Source organism: Branchiostoma belcheri, unplaced genomic scaffold, assembly GCF_001625305.1.
Source record: "Branchiostoma belcheri isolate BF01 breed outbred unplaced genomic scaffold, Haploidv18h27 scaffold23, whole genome shotgun sequence".
Classification (NCBI taxonomy): Eukaryota; Metazoa; Chordata; class Leptocardii; order Amphioxiformes; family Branchiostomatidae; genus Branchiostoma; species Branchiostoma belcheri.
Window position 1 is genome coordinate 1,971,176 of NW_017803824.1, and position 19,760 is coordinate 1,990,935.

Here is a 19,760-nt window from a genome sequence, read left to right on the forward strand (position 1 = left end):
TTTTCCGTAGAGCGTAATCAGCCATTTTGATTCTACGTAGAGCATAGATGGACCCTCTAATTCAACGTAGAGTGTTGAATTAGAGACGCATTTTGCGTAGAGCATACTTCGCCATTTTATTTTACGTAATGCGTTGTAGCTACCCGGAATTTATCGTAAAGCGTAATGGGGGAGACTTCTTGAATTCAGTGTAACACATAGCCGGCTCTTAAAATTTAGCGTAGATTATTGTTGGGACCCCCCCATGCAGGCCCTCACTAATGTCTGTGGGCTGCAGGTGCAGTATAATTATACATGTTTCATCCTGGGGCGCTTGCAATATAGTCTGAATAGCACTGATCTTTGAAGATTTTTCACAGCTGAGTTGGGACATAATATGTAGCTATCTTTTTGGCAGATTTTATCCTAAGGGACTAGAAAGGAGCATAACCATGTGTCAAGGGTTTTGTAATAAAAGAAAATTGTGTACAGCCCAAAGAAGGCATTTTTGGCATAGAAAAGGTTTACATTTATACCATGTGGCGCATGTTTCACAATCACATGGTCCAATTCCCAACCAATTCTTTCACCTACGTAGGTGAAGGTTAGCCATCCAGGTAATAGTATAAGCCAAAAAAACACCTATTCTTTCACCTACTCTCTCTCGCTGACCAGTATTTTTCATTGCTGTCAGCAATTGCTTTGAAAAGGGAAGTATCCTAGTCATGATCCTACTAATACTATAGTACTATTGTAGTGAATACCTAGCATTCAACGACTTATATTATGCCTTGGGCATGTCTGCAGACTCTGTACAGATGGCACAAACATGACCAGGGAAAAGCAAAAGTGGCCTTCACTGTCTGTGTACACAAAAGTACACCTGTTCCATTGAAAGGTCACTCCTAATAGATACAACACGTTTTTCTGGTGACCTTCGTGTATCAGATGCTGGCTCATGCCCATTGAGGCAGATTTCCCCTCTATGTTTCCTGGGCCTGTTTCTATGGCAAGGAGCTAAAAATAGCCAAAAGCCGGGATTGGCGCATCCCTCCTGGCAGGTCACACAGCTAAGCATGATCAGCGAACGTGTGCCATTCAATCACATGCAGCACGATCTCCACAATCTCTGCATGTTGAGAAGAATGGTTGGACTGAAATTTGAATCGTTGTTTGAACAGGATAAGGCAACAGACATGTGGCATAACATTCATATGATTTGTTCAAGAACATTTCTTTAAAGTAGCGTGTAAAATCACACTAATGCATAGAGGACAACAACAAAGTGGAGTCTGGGCTGTAAGCATGCAAACTAGCAAACCAGGCCAAACTGAAGCCAGTAGAGCTACTCAAAGGATCAATAACAACTCAGGCACTGGGAATCCCCCTGCAATTTTCGTTGCCATTCTGCACCTTCAAAGCTTTTCTGTGATCAAAGGTTCTAATCAATTCTTGGCTACCTTCTCAGCTCCAGGGCCAACAAGTCCTCAAGAAAATTTTACAACTGATCCTGACAGTTAGGAGTAGTAGTCTTCACACGAGTCCTTTTGCAGGCTGAATAAATACATGAAGTAGAAATCGGCCTAAAAGGGGATATCATTCGCATGGCAAATTCTCTGGGCAGCCAACTTCTCTGGCCAATGAATGATATCCCATTTTTAGGCCGATTTCTACTATTTATTCAGCCTGCCTGATTTGTATATCATTTATTCAGCCTGCAAACAGGAGTCTGGTAGAGACTGACTCTTAGCACAAATGTCTGGCCTGTCCTTAGAACAGTCTTGGATCCAGGCTATTCAATTCCGTGACTTTTCATGTTGGTTCACCAACCCAGAACAATTTTCTTTTATAGCAAGGAGAACAATAGTCACCTTTCCCCTCCATATGGTAGCTTTGGAATATTTTGCACCAGAAGTAGGACACACAGTAGCACCCGCGCTGACCCCAGTAAAGACCAGCCATCCATCAACTGTTGTGCTCTCCACCCTTTCTGACCCCTTATCCATCTTTAGACCTGTTTCTTTCCTTAGACAAAGGAAGGCTAGCTAATTTGCCTATCACCTATTGAGTGGACTGTTCCTTATACATGGGAATGGTAAGGTAAGGCAAAAGTAAGGTATGGTTTGGGGATAACTGTTTGGGTAATAACTTTTCTCTCCAAAGGTTTAAGTATACTTTTCACAACTGGCATGCATCATAAACAATTTTCTTGTAACACCACACACCTGATACTAATATTTATCAAAACGTTAAGCAATGAAATAGATGTCATCATACATGATGCAATTATCATAATAAATTTCTTTCCTTTTTTTTCCTATTGGCAAACAATTCAAATTAAACAAGTGTTACTTGAAGTTTTCTGAACCTTCATGAGTCACAGGCATAGATTTATGCCCGATCATGAATCATCACGACTGTAATGCATGTGGAGGGATCCCAAAAACATGACGGCACTGATTGAAGACAAGATGTGCATGTCAACAAGCAGATCAATATCTTAGCTCACATTACATTATATCTGCACGAACACACGCACTGCAAATAATAAAGGAGGACCTTGTTGTCCCAAACATCGATGTGTTTACCCCTAAAGCTAAAGTTTAGTTGCCCGAGGCAAACAATTGTTATGACATGAAAAACAACAAAACACAGGGCAAGCCGAAAACAACCTAATTACTGCACAACAAGGTCATACGGTGACAAACAAATCCATCATGTCATCCAAATTAGGGACTTCTGACCGGGCGTGATTTGATTTTGAGAGTAGTGCCTGGGTTGTTATTGATGCTATTATCTGTAGGGACAAGGCTAACATAACAAAAACATCACCAAGGACACCTGTGCTATACAGGGAGAGAGAGGAATCAGTGACGCGTAATACCGGTACCTTTCTTTTTAAAGGCTTTTGAAAGAGAAGAAAGAAAAGAATGGTCTGACTGTTTATTAATCTCCAAGCAGATCCTGCAAAATGGCAACCACCTATCAAATCATCAGTTGGGAAGGCAGTGTCCACCAAAGGATCTGCTTGGAGATTACTGTTCATAAGTGCATAGCGCTATTTAAAAACTAGAAAACTAGACCATGGAGGTAGAAAAATGAGAAGGAGGGAGCTCAAACTTTCTGCCTATTGTCCGATGTTGGCCGCGGGCGTCAAAACTGTAATTGGCACGAACTTGTCAATTGCCCTGATTTGCGTAGCCCCCAGAGCGGCACACCAGAGTTTTCTATTGTTATTAATGTCAGTGACAAGACGGCATGCCCGGCATTGACGACTATAAGTGTAGCAACTTTTATTCTACGATAACTTTGTATCAAATTTGAGGATTACTTCGATGAATGCAGGGAGGGAAGAAGCATGTATCAAAGACGACAAACTTGACGGACGGCACGGCAACTATTTTCTAGTAACCAGATTTCATTGTTATTTCTAGAAATCTTTATACCCCGATACTTGAAACAACAGGAGGTTAAATATCTTTGGTCAAATCCTTGTTTGAGGAACATGTAACGCTACAACCGGTAACCACAATCAACCAAAGAATTGAGCGCATGTGTCACTTGAAATATTTCCTTGTGGTAGAATAACAACAAGCAAGGGTGTCCCGGTTACTACAAGAATGTCTCGTTTCTATTTGGGCCTTCGAGCACAAAATCCATTTTCTACACACCTCCTCTGCTAGCAGAGAGGCACACAGCTTGTAGAATATCGCCACAAATAGTCCACTTTGCCGGAAAAATCGCTACTTTGCCAGTTACGGAAGTTTGGAAAATAGAACATCCACATCGTCAACTATCCAGAATAAATATCGGCAAATCTAGAAAAAATAACACAAATTCTTACCAGACGATTGTATTTGTTGAAATGTTCCAGTTCTAAAATGTTCGATTCAAGCTTTAGAAACACAAAAAACGCAGTAACTCGCCCATTTCTCGTCGCACAACAAACATAAACATATCTGCGTGTCCGCCATTTCTATCCGCTCCCGATGCTGACTTCTGCGCAGCAATACGACGCAACCCAAATAAGGAAATGCTCGGAAACTCGGGTATGTCGGTCCCCGCTCGGAATGGACTCGGCCAGACTCGGCCACCGTCGCTGGCAGCGACGTCATTTTCGGCTCATTTGCATAGCCATATATGGAATTCTGGCGGGAGAGACCGCGGCGAACATAGGCATCAAACAAAGTACCGCCGGGCCGGCGGACAATAGAAACCAGCGGGATCTAGCGCCGCAAAACAAAAGGCCGCGGCGGGTGCTAAATACGTGCTCCCTCCTTTCTCTCTTTTACCTCCATGACTAGACTAAAGAAACAAGATATGACATGAAGTCAGTCAGAGAAATTGGCAAACTTAGATTTAACGACAGGTAAAAACAGGTATTTACAAAACTTTCAGGAAATAGGTCAACTGAATGGAAACAAAGGGTATTTGGTCTGTCTGGTATTTGTACAATATAGAAGTAGGTTACATCAACAAACAAAGTTAACGAACATTTGACCAATTTATACTCAAAATCACCACTTGCAAGAACTATCTTACACAAAGCAAGTTTTAATAACCTGGGCTCTTTTATTTACAAATCCTTATTCTTTCTTAACTCATAATATGATTATGAGGAACTTTAAAATGGCCAGCCCAGGTACCACTCCCTAAACATGATAAAATTCCTATGATATATTGCTGAAATTTCTCAATTTTTCATGCCAGAAAACATGACATAAAGCATTGTTTGCTGCACGAGAATAGCATTTTCCTTGCCAATCTTATTTCATAAACGAATAGCTGTAAAAAATATATGAAAAAGGTTGATTTTAACTACTAGTGATAAATGGCAGGCCTACCTTGTCTGGCATGGTCATCTTTAGTTCTTTTAGGTTAAAACTTCAAACATGTAACCCCAAATACAGTCTAGTCTGTCTACCCCGAAACTGCTGACTTTATACATATTGTAGTCAGCTGATACCAGTATGAGGAACTAGACTGGAATAGACCATGTTGAAAGAGGAAGTTGACGTCAATGTTAATGTAACTGTTAACAAAGAGATTGTTCGTGTTTCAGACATTTTAAGCCACTTCAGTATACTGTTTCAATGAGGAAATACAAATATAGTACAGCCATACAAAAATGCATTTCTCCTGCAGTCTCTTATTATTAGTGTCACTGACGAAAGGTAGCGGATGCTACCTGAAATGTTTGACTGTTTCCAAAATCATATCCAATTGATTGAGTAAACAGTTTTTTGGCAGAATAACCCACAGTGTTAAGGCAATTTCCCATGTTATTCCTGCATGTAGAACTAGTGATGGACAGCGTCAAGCAAGACCAACTTTTAGACAAAACAAAAAAGTTCAACATGGTTTTGAAAATTTGCCGTACCAGCAAAAATTAAGTCTAACCCTAAGGCGGGCGTTAACTGAAAAAGGTACACAAAGAGGCCCTATCCTGAAGTTCTAATTAAAGTTTACCCTTGGCTGTAAAGGATATCTTATCGGAAATCTCCACAGTAGTTTCCTTAGAAGGTGAAATAATGGTGAGGTGAAGGAAGCCTGGGAATGCATAATGTATCAGGGAGAATCAGATTCAACTGAACAACCAGAAACAGGGACACTACACCTGTGTAATTCCTAAACGTACCGTCAAATGAAACTTTGGAAGCAGGATTTACGCACTTTTCAAAACCCCTGGAACTCATTTCCTTTGGAAAACCACATGAACCAACTTACTAATACCAGCAATGGCATCTATTTCAAAGGCAAACTGAAGACTTAAGTAACATTACAGGAAACTTTGCATAACAAGTCTCTTTTACAGGACACATTCATTATGTTTCTAGGAACAGCTACTTGTAAATGCTTGTAATGTGTCATTTAGTGTGATTTACCAGTGGGGAGGCACACAAACAAGCCAAAGTACCGCAGGAGGCCTTATCAAAAAAACATAAAAGGACCAAAGAGCCTGAGGTATAAATCTTCTACTCAGGTGAGCAATTAAAAAGGAAAAGAGAAAGAAGAGGAGTGAGGTAAAATGACAAAGAAGTTCAAATAAATCTAAAGGCGAAAGACAGTAAAATGATTGCAGTAATTTAAAGACGAACATGGCTAGAATGCAGAAAATCTAGCTCTGTACTGTACTTCCAACCACTGCAAACAGTGTGGCACATGTAGAACACATAGCTGTGCTGTGGTCAGCATGTCACGTGTACTGTCCAGCCACGATGCATGTAGGGAATGGACGGAGGGAATGAATTCTTCAGCGACTGACCAGACGGGCGGTCAAACAAGTCAGCTATGTCAGAGTACTGAGAAAGCCCAGAGTAGGGAATTTCCAATCTGAATTCAAGAAAAATCCTCAGAAAACTTACTTCAGATTCATCCATCTCGCTGTAAACAGCCAGCAAACCTCAGAGACCATCAGTTTACACCATCGGATGTTCGGACAAGGACCATTGATCATGACCTTTCCCCTCTATAAGCAGCTGGGACAAGCACAGAGTGCCAACAGAAAGCTGTGTTCTCCTCAGCTCTTTGTTGTATCAGGGTTGTTCAATGTTGCTACTTGTGCTCCTTGCACAAGGCTGTTGCCTAAAGCTTGTCCTTCAGCTGAAGAGCCTGTGAGACCATGAGCACATGGCCGCTAGGCCGTCTGATACCCTAACTCTCAGAATGTACTGTAGATCTTCAAACATTTGCAGGGACTTTATCATGGTCACAGTTTTTTGGTGACCTCTCCGCCATAAAATCACAATTATACAGATTTTTATGATCTGTTAACCCAAAGCAAACCTTTAACATCACGAATACATGGTCTTGCAAATTCATGTCCCCACCAATTTAACTGGATTTACAGTACCACACATTGGTGAAGGCTGTCTCCGATGAAAAACAACATACAGTTACCAGTACAGTAGACAGCCAACATTGGAGTTTTACCACAATGCTTACACATACATTCCCTCTATATATTCTGTTATAAATGAAAGAGTCAGAGACCCTCTACCCATATTTTGTTAACCTTAACCCATTTTAAGTTTTTAAGTTTTTCCTTTTCATTCCTTCCAATCTGTAAAACCAGCTCCCTGAACTACTACTACCAGCATCCTCATACCAGACAGAAACCTTGCTTACTACTAGTAAGACCTTCTGTTCAAGATTCTTATCCTCCGTAGCAGGCTTATAGACCTGGGGATTTGGTGGTCTTTGGCTGTTTTCTGATCAGCCCAGTTCTCAAAAACAGGGGTTATTGATTTATTCAACCAGGCTGGCTAATGTTGTCTATATGCAATCAGAAAATAGCACATAAAAGCTCACAAAGACCCTGAAGACCCCTGAAATCCCCAGTTTTTGGCATGCTATAGAGGCTACAAGATTCTTATCAGTGCCTTAACTCAGATCTTTAATATACTGTCTGGTAAGCTGTTGTTTACCAGAGCGGCACTGAAGCATAGGAAAACATCCAAAACACACCCAGTTACAGGTACCGGTATAATCCTACTCTCAGGTGAATAACTTAGAATAACCTCAATTTCTTACCAAAGCAAACAGGTATTTGGTACTGTGTGCATGGTATCCAGGTGAAAAAGTAGAAAAGTGTGTCAATTAAGTTCAATAGGAGAAATGTAAATTCATACTTCAGGCAAACTCTTACCTGAAAAATCCAAGATCCATGTCCAACTTCTTGGGTCTTTTCAAACTTGCTAAAAGTCAGACGCATCTTCCTTTGCGGAGGTGGCAACTTCCCACACAAAACATTGGTTAAATCTTTTACACTGTCGGAGGACAAATGTGCACAGTTCCACCTGACTACCGGCTTGTTAATGACTCGAAAACAAGTTTGAAGACCTGTTATCCCCTACTAGCATCTCCAAAACATCCTGGGTTATGAAAGAACAGGAAACCGGAGAAGCACTCAATGCCCTTTGACCACTGAAACATGATAGACGGCCAAGGATATTCGAACCTTCATATGACATAAATAAAACAACGTTTCTAGCCAACTGGACGGTGTTTGGTCATGCTTTTGCCAACTTCCAACTACGCAGAAAAGTACATTATGTCATATATAAACACGGTGCTTTTTACAGCTGTTCATTAACACTTTTCACCTGTTCGAAACAGCACAATTAGAGGGGCTGGTCAGGCGAAACAGGGTCACTGACACAGAAACGATCTACAGCACGTGCGTCACTGCATGGCCACAGGCTTTTGTTCCTGCACCTCTACAACAACAACATGTACAGGTTAACAGAGTTCAGTGGGTGTTTGCTTTCCGACCAGTGTTTACTTGGAAGTTGGAGTTTGAAAAAATCTCTTTGTTTTTTGTGGTTTCCCACAGATGTATAATGTATTGTACTAATCATGTACGCAATAACCAGAAATACATGTCATATACACAAAAATCCTTCCACCATGGGAATATCCGTACAAGATTTTGATGGCTTCCGGTTGTTTACAGTTATTAACCTACAACTGACTTCCTGCTGTACAGGATGCAATTTTGTTTTGATGGTTAATCATGTTTAATACGAAACAAGGCCATTTCTAGCACACTCACAAGAAGTTGTAAACAAGTTTTGGGTCTGAACAGAGTGCATGACCTGCAATGCATACTTGATGACAAGTCTCCTGTGTCCTGCAAAAGTTACTGTACAGCAACCTTTGAACGAAAACAGACTGCTAAATGCTTTATATCTGATGATGGTGTAAGAAATCTTACATTCATTTTTTTATGTTTACCAAAGGAAATCATTGTTTTTGCTCAGTTTCCTCTTTTCCAAACACAACAGGTCAATGACCTGCGCCAGTCAGTCTGTCACCATGGTAACTAATGTTGGGTTACATTAATTCATACATGTACCATGGTAGCCAAAGGAATTTTGTTTATGTAGTAAAAAAAATCACTTTCGAAGTTTAATACAAAATGATTTCAAGCTCTTTAGTTTATACAGTTAAGGTGTGGCTTTGTGGCAATAACATTGCAGACCACCTGCCATTCCTAGACCTCCAAAACACACCTATATTATTCAAAGACAATTCAGACAGGAAACAATTTCAACCCAGCGAGATGTATCTGACAGATGGATCTTGTGAAAACTCCAGGTAATTAACTTCCAAGGAAATTACCCTCTATCTCAGCTCCACTGTAAATCACTTGAAAAATCTATGAGCATACGAAAGCCCCTCAAGTGTTATGTTGCAAGTCAGAACAGAGACTGGGAGACTTGCATATATTCATCCTACATTTTAGTTGGCTCACCAAATCACCATGGCTCCCTTTATGATCACACACCTACCGTTAGTGTGACTGATGTATTTTCGTTTCATGTCTCGTATAAACGGCCCATATATTCTGCTTATACTATAGAAGCTAGTGACGTAATTCAAATGATCCAGTACAGATGCCTCCTCCAATTAATCCACTTAGAAATATACATTCAGTTTTATTACAGGTATAAAAACATTCAAGTCTAGATTTCACAAAAAGGCAACCTTTCATCCCTTCCCTTATGCAAATGTTGTCAATGTGTCTCTCTTTGCTGCTCAGTTTATAGGTCACTTATCCATTATTGATTATTTCTCCGGGAAAGGCAATCACAAGCAGATTACCAACTAAAGCACACGGCAATTTTATACCTGCACAACCACCATTTCTATAATTTGTAGAAATGGTAGAAAGGACTTGGCTGGTTCAATGTAATTTCCTTTGGGACACTTTTCGCGACATTAAGAAATAAGAAAAATACACCTGAAATCCAATAGAAAGGAGGCATGGGCACTGCACTATAATTTACAATGGGGCACTTCAGGTGGGCAAATGGATTTTTAAATGTTAGTATCCACACAATGCCAGGAGTCCACAAAGATCAGATCAATGATATTAGACATGCAATGATTGCCCAGCAGTATGTCACCTAAGGATGAATGCTCTTGAATGGCTGGTGCACAAGCTACTGATAAAAGTCATTACCTTGCATAATGGCTATGGGAGGCCTTTTGTGAAGACTGGCAGCTACCTTTGAATCGAATGCTGACTCAGTGAATTAATGTAACAACTGAAGGCATGACTTTGAACCACCCCGATGATTCACTTTGTAAAGATTAGCTCCACTTGGGAAAATATACTCCAGTAGAACTACTAGAAGAACAAAGCTCAAAAAGATGGTAATCAATGCTCTATAGAAATACAATTATGTTACTTTCTCAGGCAGATGTGAGCTGCTTATAAATAAGCAAAATCAAGTCTTTGAATAGATCCATTTTCCTTCCTTCCTTTTAATCAAATAAACTAAAAGACAATAAAGTTGGAAAAAGGTGATAATCAGCTACTTTCATCTAATATTCTAATAGTGTAATTCACAAATGTATTAGCCCCCTTAGGCCACACCAATTTAATTTGTTGGTTCTCGGATTCGCCTCTTCGTTTTTTTTCTGATTTGCAAAAAAAAAAATTTGATTCTGGTCCTGAATCAACTGAAAAATGCTCATGTTTTGCCCCCAACAGTTGAGGAAAGTCGTTTTCTTCCTAGTTGTTACAGTTTTCCCATCTATCATTGCAGTGGTTTGATTAAAAGTTCAAAATTCAATGTTTAAATTTTAACCCAGCCTTTTGTGTTGACTTCATGGCTCATTTTGTAGCATTTAAGCCTATAATAGGATGCCTAGACCTGTTTTTATTTTCATTTTTTTCGCCCTGTCGCTTCATATTTTTTCTGAAAAAATCCGAGAACCAACAAATTAAATTGGTGTGGCCTTAATAATCATTGTACATCACAGTACTTGCCTACAAGGGCTGCATAACATCATACCAACTTGTGTTCAAATAACAATGAGTTATTGTTATTTGAACACAAGAACATGACAGGTTCCTTCTTCAATAAAAATATTGCTTCTGTGACAAGATTGAAGCTGACCTTTAGTGTGACATATTGAAAGAAATCAACCCACCTCCGGGCTTTTCATCTTATATTTGCTCACAATTAGATCCCAAGAGCTATGTGAACAAGAGGGGGTGTCAACATTCCCGGATGTAATTATATTAGATACACATCCTGTCATCACCTTTCATTCTTGATTTCTTGTTATCAAATATCATTCCAATGCATTTTGAAGTACCTGTAAGTTTTTGTGCTGTTCTCAGAAATTCAACATAATATTGCAAGTATGCTAAAAAGTGGTTGTAACCTTATGTGTCATTCACATGAAGATTTAGTTCTTCAGAATATTTAACCTGTTACAGTTTCAGAGCCAAAATATTTCCTGACGCCCCTTTAAAAATAAGGTTCCAAAAGGTTAAACATCTTCTGACATCTGCCAAAGCAGATTCAGCTTGACCTGAATTGGCGGCACTGATCAATAAACTCAGTCTCAGGATGGTACAAGTGGGGCAAAGGCACGTGGACAGGATCAATAGAGGGGTGGAACAGACAAACATTTAAATTATATAAGTATTGTTTGTTTTCAACTGGTAAGTAAATGTTGAAAGTCTGGGGCAAGAGCACAAAGTCTTGGTTTGTCATTCCCGTCTGCGTATGCTGAAAAGCTAGCACCTTGCTAAACAGTAATAATATTTGAAAAACAGGTGAGGTATAAATTATGTAATCAAAAGGAAGTGGTTGTTTACTGCAGGGTACTTGCCAACACATGTCACGATTCTCAACCTTATTATGTACCTGGTGATAAGGTGCACTAATAACAACCCAATGTGAACTCCTTCAAAATAGGCTGGACAAACATGTATGGAGAATCACCCAGTGATGTATGGTTACACGGCCTTGGACATGGTCCGGAAAATTATGACAATCAGGTGAAGGGATGAGTGGCCTCAACTGGAAGTGATCTTCCTACCTGGCTGGATCTACTAACAAAATTCCACCGTCCCAGGTTCAGCTGCCCAAAGAACCCCACAATCACAATAGGGTACCTGTGGTGTATGGTCTGATGGGAGGAGTCTATTTCACAAGCAAACAAAGGACAATAACAAATGCCGGTATTGAAAGGCTCCGGTGTGGTGAATCGTAATTACAAGTTCTAACATGTTACGTGTAACGTTACAACTCTTATAACAAAGTTTATATGGATGTGATTTAAAGAATTCATGAAAGTGTAAGGAATAAACACAGTTAAATATATATCTTTATTTATATCACAATTTATTTCTAGGCTCACCTTTTCTGAGTCGTGTGCCTCAAACGCATGGAATGCGAAGGGCGAATCTGAAGATTCCCTCGTCAGGTATGCAAAGCAGGTAGGGTAGTGCAGATTCCTGGCCATTCTGGCGACTTGTTGGAGTTTGTGTTCGAAGAGGACGCCGTTGTCTTCGCCCTGGGGCGAGCCGCGGACGGTGGACTTGGTGAGCTGCAGAGAGATTTCTTGACGGGCCGGGCCGCTGGTTCTTCTCAGCTCCGCAACGACCCATGGCAACATCGGCGACGTGTAGCGGCGGTCGAGAACACACTTCCCCAAGTACCACAGCCGAAACGGACCCTTCTTGGTCGCCCTGTCGTTGGGGGGATCAGGAACGATCGGGCTGGTTGGACTGAGGGGCGAAGGTGTTCCAGGCTCGGAGTCCCCCGATTCTGGGTCCTGTTTGGTCGGGCTTTGCATGCCGTCAGGATCGGGGGCCGCCGAAGGCGAGCCGCCGTCCCCTTCAATCAGCGAGCCGATGCCGCTATCGGCTGATTTTCGGTTGACGATGGACACCTTGTCGTCCATTTTTCTTCCTCGAAGGATCCTGAAGAGAATCCCGCTGTCCCTGTTGTAAAACGTGAGCAGAAATCGCTGATCAAATTTTGAAAATTTCAGCCCAATCCGCCATGATGAATAATGATGTCATGTCCCCAGATCAGCTGACCAATCTCGGTCCCAGGGTGATATTTCCATATTGTACAGAAAGACAGCCCCACGACAAAAATTGAAATAAAAATAACGATGTGGAATAAGTTACGAAGATATTTCTACCTTTTCACTGAACAAAGTATCATTAAACCACGCTGTCTGAAAGAAAATAGCAAATTTATTATCTGACCTCGTCCCCAGATCTAGCTGACCAACTTTCTCTTCGAGGGGATTGTTCATTTGTACAGTACAAATAACTGCCCAAAACATTGAAATGCAGTTTAATCACATCTAAATATGATGCATCTAAATAATAGTCATATAGAAAACATGGAAAACTGTAAGAATTCATAATCTCAAAATTCAGTGTTTGTTAAATCTTTAAAAATACGGCCACGGAGACCCTGCCTTGGGTGATTACATCATTTTCCCGCCGCTGGGCTTGGTGGGAAATTTCAACATGGCGGACGAAAAGCAGAGATGGCTTCCGCTGGAATCCAACCCAGAGGTAAAATTTACAACGATTTTCTCCAGTAAACCTTGGTCACGCTTTCTTGAAAATTGTAGCTTTGATGTCACTCTTAAATTTGTCACCTAAATCGCCGTCTTGTTGTATTTTTCAGGTGATGAACAAGGTGAGAAAAGTGTGCCACCGTTACCTCATTTTTGTCGTCTGGTCACGCACGCTGCTGTCTCTTGTCCCAGTAAAACGCCCCTGAGCATGTAACGTCGGTCTCTCAGGTGAAGTTTCTAGAACGTCTCGCTTGAAAGGCAGCGCCCTGGGTTGTGGAGAAGCAAAGGGAGAGATAGTGTTCGGACTGAGACATTGCCTAGACTGTACGTAACCGGGGCAGCATGTTTGAACATGTGGTTTTGGGTGGGGGTGGGCAGACTGAAACCATGAGTCATCATTCTAAAAATTGTCCCAAAACGGGAAGTTGGAATCTCCCCTGTCTAGCGGCGGACAGGTTTTCATTTTCATCTCCATTGACCGTGGTAGAACGGAAATGTTTTATCGTTGAAGTCATTCCGATTTTTCTTTTTCTTCTTTTGAGGTGATTTGTTGTCATTCCAGCACCATGGCCAGTATCAATGGGTGCTAGGTAGCAAATAACGGCGTGAATGAGGCAATCTACATGCACTGTCATCCATATCAATGGGACAAAAAGGCTTCTGTGACAATTGCCCCAGCTAGTTGTATAACGTAGTTGGTTGTTAATCCTAAATGATGGGAAGGATGCATCTAACGTTACATGTAGTAGCTCACTACCTCATCTAACCATGTTTCATAACCATGCAAGTCACTATAGCAGTCATGCCAGTAATCCTAATCAATGGTGAAATGTACATTTAAAAATGTATAAGCAAATTCAGTTGTCAATCGTTCAAATCCCAATGGTTTGTTTTTCTAATAAACTGGAGATCATTGAGTTTGCCTAACAAAACACATGACATTCATTTAGACTCATAAAATCATTTGGAAAATCGTCAGGAAGGAAGCCTGTCACACCCAGTGTCAAATAGAAGGTGCACAAATAGTACAATGCAATGTATCTTGAATGGTCCAGTGTGGTGTACAAGTAGTGCTCAGGCTGCAGGCATGACAACCAAAGACGGGACTATTGCATCAGATCAGAGATGTTAACAATAAACAAAGAAATATCATCACAGATTACATCATTCCAGTGACATATATCAATGATGTCATGATGTGTCTGTTGTCTGTTGTGGACTTGTATAGACATGTACATTACATGTCATGAGCTTAATTCAGATGTCTTCCCAAATGTTGACTTTTGTCAGTTTTACTTGAAAACATGACCTAATGCTGACCAGTGGAAAAACCAACAATGACCACTGGGTTGTCTCAGTGGCTTCCGCAAGGGCAGCGTGTTTTTGTCACGTCACCGATGGAGCAACTCCCATGGCAAAGAAAACAAGGGAAAGACAAGACTGCACACAATGAGAGCAAACCTCCACTTAGAGCTGTGTACCGGTACGCAGTACCGATACTGTACCGGTAAAATTGATTAGGTACAGGTCCAAAATACCTAATCCCTCAGTACCGGTACTGTACCTAAACAATTTCACACCAATTTTATGCCTATTTGTGACCTCAAATGTGTAAATAGCTGGTTAACAATGGGTCCCTGTGTAAGGACAGTGTGTTCATGAAAACAAAAACATATATATAGCCTATATTTTATCTGAACATTCGCCATAAACAAAGAATAAACCTTAACTATCAAGTTTATTTATGTTTTTTTTTGTTATTGAAGGAGTTTAGAAGAGCATATAAATTGGTCGAATTGTTCAGGTACAGGTTCAGGTCCGGACCTGTACCTAAACCTGTGTACCTGTACCTGTACCTAAAATTTGTTTAGGTACACAGCTCTACCTCCACTTCATCTAGCAATGATAAAGGATTGGTCACTCAAAAATCTTGATTCCAGCTTTTGTTTCTTAGGCCATGGTCTCCACAAATTGTCATAAAAAAATCCATTTGAATTATGCTGTTAGTGTACCAGCAGATGTGGGTAAAAACATAGTAACGCGTTACATGTACCCTTCATGGCAATTGTGAAATACATATAGATGTAGATATAGCCCGAATAGCTTATGTCATGCAATAGTATAAATTTACGAGGATTGGCTGTTGTACAGGACCTTTGGAAGAAATGCAATGCATGTGCCAAATTGGCTTTTATTTCTGTTTATAAAAAATCAATGTTTCACATGGCTGTTGCTGTCCCTGTCTCTGCTTCACAGCTTCCTTGAAAAACCATTATCATTGGTTAACTACTTTAGAACTACATGTACTGGTTTCTGCTCTAATTCAGTGTGAAAATGTCTACCATTACCCCAAGTAAAGCTACCAGGGAGTCTTTGCAAGCTTCCTACAAAGCATGCAGACGTGTTTCACAGAAGCCTTTCCATGTAAAAATATTTTCTTTGTCTTACCTCTGACATACACCAGATGCATGTGATGTAGCCTTGACTTGGAAGCAGGGCTTACTTGGCTGTTACTTCCATAGAGCACAGCTTGCGCTGAAGTCTTTCTAAGCTGTTGGATTTATACTGTAGACACAGCTTAGTTCGGTGCTCTCTAGTTGCCAGTTGGTGCCAGAATGAGTTAAAGGCTCTCCAAGTGGAGTAACACTCCAGAAGGGTTGCATGGATCAATGAAACAAGGACAGGAATGATGTCATAGCCTTGCATTGTTTTGTGTTGGGGTTCAATTTCAACATCTATGTAGCCTTGAGTAAGCACGTACACTATCGGATACCATAACAACTATGATTTGTTTATTCGCTGTGGAACAGTGCCAAATTGACAATATATTTACTGATAGCATGGACAAGCATACGGTACATAACCCACGTATGAAGTCATCATATGATGTCATCTTTAAGTTAAGGTATGACAATGATTAGAATTTGAGTGAAGTCCTAATTCTGAATGTTGGCACCATTCTCATTGAAAAGACTTGGACGTAAGTAAAAACAGTCAACAATAGAAAGATTAAAGTAACTTTGAAGCCAAATGCTAAATCATTGGGAAGTTCATGTAGGCACTGCCCCCTTCAGGACAAATACTGAACTCCAGAAACACACACACACACACAAACACACATAATGTAATTAGGTGTCCAAAATGAAAACTGATATTTCTGAGGGTTGGCTTTGTTCATGTACTAGGGAATCAGAGACTACAAGAAATTTTGTACAATGAGTTTTTCCAGAATACAGTTATCTGATCAAATGGACACTAATGTTTATTTCAGCCCACCATTTAATGTACAAGTATTCCGAAGATTATTGGATGAAAGGAGCAGAAAAGTTAACTTGTCACTGACAAAAAACCTGTATTCGATGTGTTTTCTGGTTGTGTTGTTAGTTTGTGAAGGAGCTGGGGATGCCAGGCAGCTGGTCGTACACAGATGTGTTTGGGCTGGATGATGACTTGCTGGCTATGGTGCCTCAGCCTTGTGTGGCTCTACTGCTGCTCTTCCCCATCAATGATAAGGTAAGGTATAAATGTACTTATTTTTCAGTTTTAAAATTTTGTGACTATCAGTCCATCTTGTCATAAAAAATTTGGAGGTCAGTATCCTTACCCTTCCAACTTGTCACTGTTGAAAGAGTTCTCTAGTAACTATATCTATACGTGACAAATGAATCTCTTCGACGATCAATACTAATCTAATCTTCGATTTCTTAAATATTCTCAGTATGAGGTGTTTCGTAAGGGTGAAGAGGAGAGAATAAAGGAGGCTGGTCAGAACATCACTCCCAAACTGTACTACATGAAACAGACAATAGGGAACGCCTGTGGGACCATCGCTCTTCTACACAGTATTGCCAACAACCAGGAGGCTATCAAGCCAGGTGACAGACACTTTTATCTATCTACTGTATTTTATCTATCTACTGTATCTATCTACTATCTACACAAAATGTGTATACTTTACATGTATTAATGAGTACAGTATTGCATTGGTCTTTATTAGGTATTAAATGAAAACAAGTCATGATTGTTGCTTCCCTCAAAGGGCATTTTAATAAACCAAACCAAACCAACTTAAGTTCTTTTGTTTCCTGTTCTGCGCAGAGAAAGCTCTGAAGACATTTTTGGAAAACACAGCCAGTATGGATCCAGTTGAAAGAGCTGCGTATCTAGAAAAAGATGAGGTAGGGTCATTTTCTCCAGTTTTAGTTTTACATGACTAAATGCATTTTGACTTGAAAGTCTTAATTTGTGGCACAAAGCAACTTTCCTTTGGAATTTTGTGTATCTCCTTGAGTGACAAAATATCCTTGTATAAATCATTGGTAGATTTTGAACCAACCATCTGCTTTGTTTCTTCCCCAGTCGATCAAGGTTGCCCATGAATCAAGTGCCCTGGAAGGACAGACAGAGGTATGAGACATCGTTATCAGAGACAATAACTGTGCCTTTCACAAACATGCAAAAGCCTTAGGGAACAGTTTATATTTGATACAGGATTGTTGAAAAGTTCAATTGTCATTGCATACTAGTAATACGGAGCTTTTGGTCAAGATTTTGCCCCTTGTTTTGATGAGTTATCTTTCTCCCCATTTTCCCCCCCAGACCCCCAGCCGTGATGACGAGATCAACCTTCATTTTGTGGCCTTGGTGCACAAGGAGGGGGAGCTGTATGAACTGGGTACGTCCTTGGGTTCCTGTACCAAGGTTGTTTAAAGTTGAAAAGTTTCCAGCTGGCTCAGTTTGTGAACGGGATTTCTTTGCCCCAAGAAGTGATGGATGTGCAGTGTTTTATAAGGTTCTTCCCCACATGGGCTGGTATTAAAGCGCTACCTATCAGAATACTGTAGAACTTCAGGAGTGGTGATTCTACTTTCTCTCATTTCTAAAGCAACATGACCATAATGTGTTTTTTCTTTCTTTCAGATGGTAGAAAGCCTTTCCCTATCAACTGGGGGAAAACCACCCCTGACAGCTTCCTTGCGGTATGCACTTTTCTCCTTTGTCTTTGCCTCAATCAAAACTGGTGGTAGCCTGTTCCATTTTACCTGTATCCAAAGAAAACACTGTTAACGGTTAACTTTTGGTGTTTGGGGTTGTATTTGATGTTGTGGGGTAGTGTGGTGCAACGGCAGAGTGCTTGACTCAGAACCAAGAGTCCGAGTCCTGACATGCCTGATGCCACTGATCTTGTGCCCGTGGGAAAGGCACTTAACACAGCTTTCCCCACTTAAGTAAAAAAGAGTATTGTCTTGTATTTTGTCCTGTATTTGTTTCTATGTGTGGGACACAACACCTGCAAAAGCTGCCTGTGTCTCATGTGAATTGCACTGTTGCAATTTCAATAAATCAAATCATTTGATGTTTTACAGGATGCAGCCAAGGTGTGTAAGGAGTTTATGAACAGGGATCCGGATGAGCTGCATTTCACCATCGTGGCACTGGCCCAAACCGGTTAATTCTGGCCCAAACTGGTTAATTCTGTACCAACCAGCTGGAACAGCCTGCGAAGCTGCATCGTGGAATCAATAGTCACAGGCAGGCACCGCCTGGAAACTCCTCTAGACTTCCAGAGGGATCTGTCACTGTTAGAAATATTTGGCACTTTTTGCTCCCACCTAATTGGATAGATCCCATACCCTTACCCACCTTGATCAAAATGTGCAAATGCAAAACAATGACAAAGAAGTATTTCATAATTTTAAAAATCAGATTGTCAAAATGAAGACATGACTTTGTGATTTTGTTTTTACACATTTATAAAGGGTGGTAATTACCCTTCTTTTGTAAACAAACAAAAGTTCTCACAGTATTTTCTTTTGTTAGATTTCTGTGTGATATTTGTTTTAAAGTCATGCAACTCTAGAGGAGTTTCTGTGGATTGTTGCCTGTGTTGTCTATTAGCACACTGCACTGCATGGAGCAAGTGCCATTGAGAAATCAGTGTTTTCTGTGTTTGTCACCAGTTGCAATGTCACAATGTCAGTCAGCTCTACGTCAATATTGCAGCTCTATCGGAGAAGGAAAAGTCTGTTATAAGATGCAAAAGGAAATACAGTATGTAACCCTTAAAACAGCAGTAGAAATTAACCCAGGACTAACATTCCATTCATTCATTTCTGTTAGAAGTTCCAAAATGATTAGGTAGAATACAATTAAGTACATGTGCCATTAGGTAGCCATTAACAGTTGCAGTTTTCTCAGGACGAGTAACTTCAAATAGTATTTCTCTTGATCGAAGTGTCTGCCTTGAAGTCCTACCAGTTTGGCCACGTAAAGTTTTACCTTGGTTGTCTATTAAGTAAATGAAACTGAATTTTCTACTTTGTAAAAGAAGCTGAATTCGAAGTGTGTTGTGCTAACACAGTTTCACACAGATTGTCTATGAAAGACATTTTTTGTCATTCTTCTTTTCTATCTTCTTTGCTTCCTTCAGTTTT

At 40.4% G+C, this 19,760-nt stretch overlaps 2 protein-coding genes across 2 annotated transcripts in view; one reads left to right on the plus strand and one right to left on the minus strand.

Moving 5' to 3' along the window:
• Nucleotides 1-13,068, minus strand: part of LOC109470558 (TBC1 domain family member 1-like) — a 52,302-nt gene extending 39,234 nt beyond the window's left edge. The window contains exons 1-2 of the mRNA XM_019769522.1: nt 13,004-13,068; nt 12,145-12,730 (exon numbers count right to left, since the gene is read on the minus strand). Of these exons, the coding sequence (XP_019625081.1) occupies nt 12,145-12,730; nt 13,004-13,053 (636 nt within the window). The 5' untranslated portion in view covers nt 13,054-13,068. The remainder of the gene's footprint in view (nt 1-12,144; nt 12,731-13,003) is intronic.
• Nucleotides 13,069-13,218: 150 nt separating this feature from the next.
• LOC109470634 (ubiquitin carboxyl-terminal hydrolase isozyme L3-like) lies at nt 13,219-18,938 on the plus strand. The gene is made up of 9 exons (XM_019769659.1): nt 13,219-13,321; nt 13,437-13,448; nt 16,711-16,839; nt 17,045-17,201; nt 17,425-17,504; nt 17,686-17,733; nt 17,926-18,001; nt 18,247-18,305; nt 18,693-18,938. The coding sequence occupies exons 1-9, from the start codon at nt 13,274-13,276 to the stop codon at nt 18,777-18,779; spliced, it is 696 nt and encodes a 231-aa protein (XP_019625218.1). The 5' UTR covers nt 13,219-13,273; the 3' UTR covers nt 18,780-18,938.
• Nucleotides 18,939-19,760: the final 822 nt, after the last annotated feature.

Coding starts and splice junctions, on each gene's coding strand:
- LOC109470634 (XM_019769659.1), top strand. CDS start 13,274: ATGGCGGACGAAAAGCAGAGATGGCTTCCGCTGGAATCCAACCCAGAG. Junction 17,505..17,685: donor CGTATCTAGAAAAAGATGAG/GTAGGGTCATTT, acceptor TTTCTTCCCCAG/TCGATCAAGGTTGCCCATGA. Junction 18,002..18,246: donor GGGGGAGCTGTATGAACTGG/GTACGTCCTTGG, acceptor TCTTTCTTTCAG/ATGGTAGAAAGCCTTTCCCT.